This window comes from Etheostoma cragini, chromosome 1 (genome assembly GCF_013103735.1).
Source record: "Etheostoma cragini isolate CJK2018 chromosome 1, CSU_Ecrag_1.0, whole genome shotgun sequence".
NCBI classification, from domain to species: Eukaryota; Metazoa; Chordata; class Actinopteri; order Perciformes; family Percidae; genus Etheostoma; species Etheostoma cragini.
Genome location: NC_048407.1, coordinates 34,442,883 through 34,444,038, shown reverse-complemented (window position 1 = coordinate 34,444,038; position 1,156 = coordinate 34,442,883). Strand labels below are relative to the sequence as shown.

The 1,156-nt window shown below is 50.1% G+C and overlaps 1 protein-coding gene across 1 annotated transcript in view; it reads right to left on the bottom strand.

Annotated features, from left to right (window-relative positions):
• The window catches only part of LOC117956687 (corticosteroid 11-beta-dehydrogenase isozyme 2-like), a 1,539-nt gene extending 673 nt beyond the window's left edge, over positions 1 to 866 (bottom strand). Inside the window, exons 1-2 of the mRNA XM_034891936.1 lie at positions 783 to 866; positions 608 to 697 (exon numbers count right to left, since the gene is read on the bottom strand). Coding sequence (XP_034747827.1) covers positions 608 to 697; positions 783 to 866 — 174 coding nt within the window. The remainder of the gene's footprint in view (positions 1 to 607; positions 698 to 782) is intronic.
• Positions 867 to 1,156: the final 290 nt, after the last annotated feature.

Below are 1,156 nucleotides of genomic sequence, written 5' to 3'. Positions count from 1 at the left end.
ATAACATCCCCAGATAATACCCAGATAATACCCAGATAATACCCATAACATCCCCAGATAATACCCATAACATCCCCATAAATGCTTAGACAACAAGGTACTTGTCTCCGGCGATGAAGACGAGCGTCTTCCTCAGTTTGACCCCTGCATGAACCCTGCAGATGTTTCCGTGCTCGGAGACAGATGTCCTGCTCACGCTGTCCCTGCGAGGCCCGTTACGTAAGGGGGGCCAGGGGACGCCTCCCGGGGGCTGACAGCTCCAACTGATTTATGGACATGGGGGGGGGGGGGGGGGGGGGGGGGGGGGGGGGGGGGGGGGGGGGGAATGAGCCTCAGTGTCTCAGGAGGGAACATGTGGACGTTCAACAGATTGGACAGATAGGCTAGGTTAGTAAAAAGGGGTAAAACTATCGTTGTCTGTCTCCTGTCAGGACACTATGTTGTCTATACCGTCTCCTGTTGGACACTATGTTTTCTATACCGTCTCCTGTCAGGACACTATGTTGTCTATACCGTCTCCTGTTGGACACTATGTTGTCCCTACCGTCTCCTGTTGGGACACTATGTTGTCCGTACCGTCTCCTGTTGGACACTATGTTGTCCGTACCGTCTCCTGTTGGACACTATGTTGTCCATACTGTCTCCTGTTGGACACTATGTTGTTTGTCTCCTGTTGGGACACTATGTTTTCCCTCTCCTGTTGGGACATTATGTTGTCCATACCGTCTCCTGTTGGGACACTATGTTGTCTGTCTCCCGTTGGGACATTATGTTGTCCATACCGTCTCCTGTTGGGACACTATGTTGTCGATCCCCTGTTGAGACACTATTTTGTCCGTCTTCCTTTGGGACACTATGTTGTCCATACCGTCCCCTGTTGGGACACTATGTTGTCCGTCCCCTGTTGGGACACTATTTTGTCCGTCTCCTGTTGGACACTCTGTTGTTCATACCGTCCCCTGTTGGGACAATATGTACTCTGTCTGAGAAATGAGGGACACTGTGTCCTCATGTCTGTTTCCTGTGTGTGATGCACGTTTTTTTTGCCTTTTTCAACATTTTTACGTTTTCCGCGACATTGTTGTCGCTATTTTCAAAGTTCATGTCTGTGTGTGTCTCTGAATGATGTCCCCCTGTCTCTTATCTGTGTGTGTCT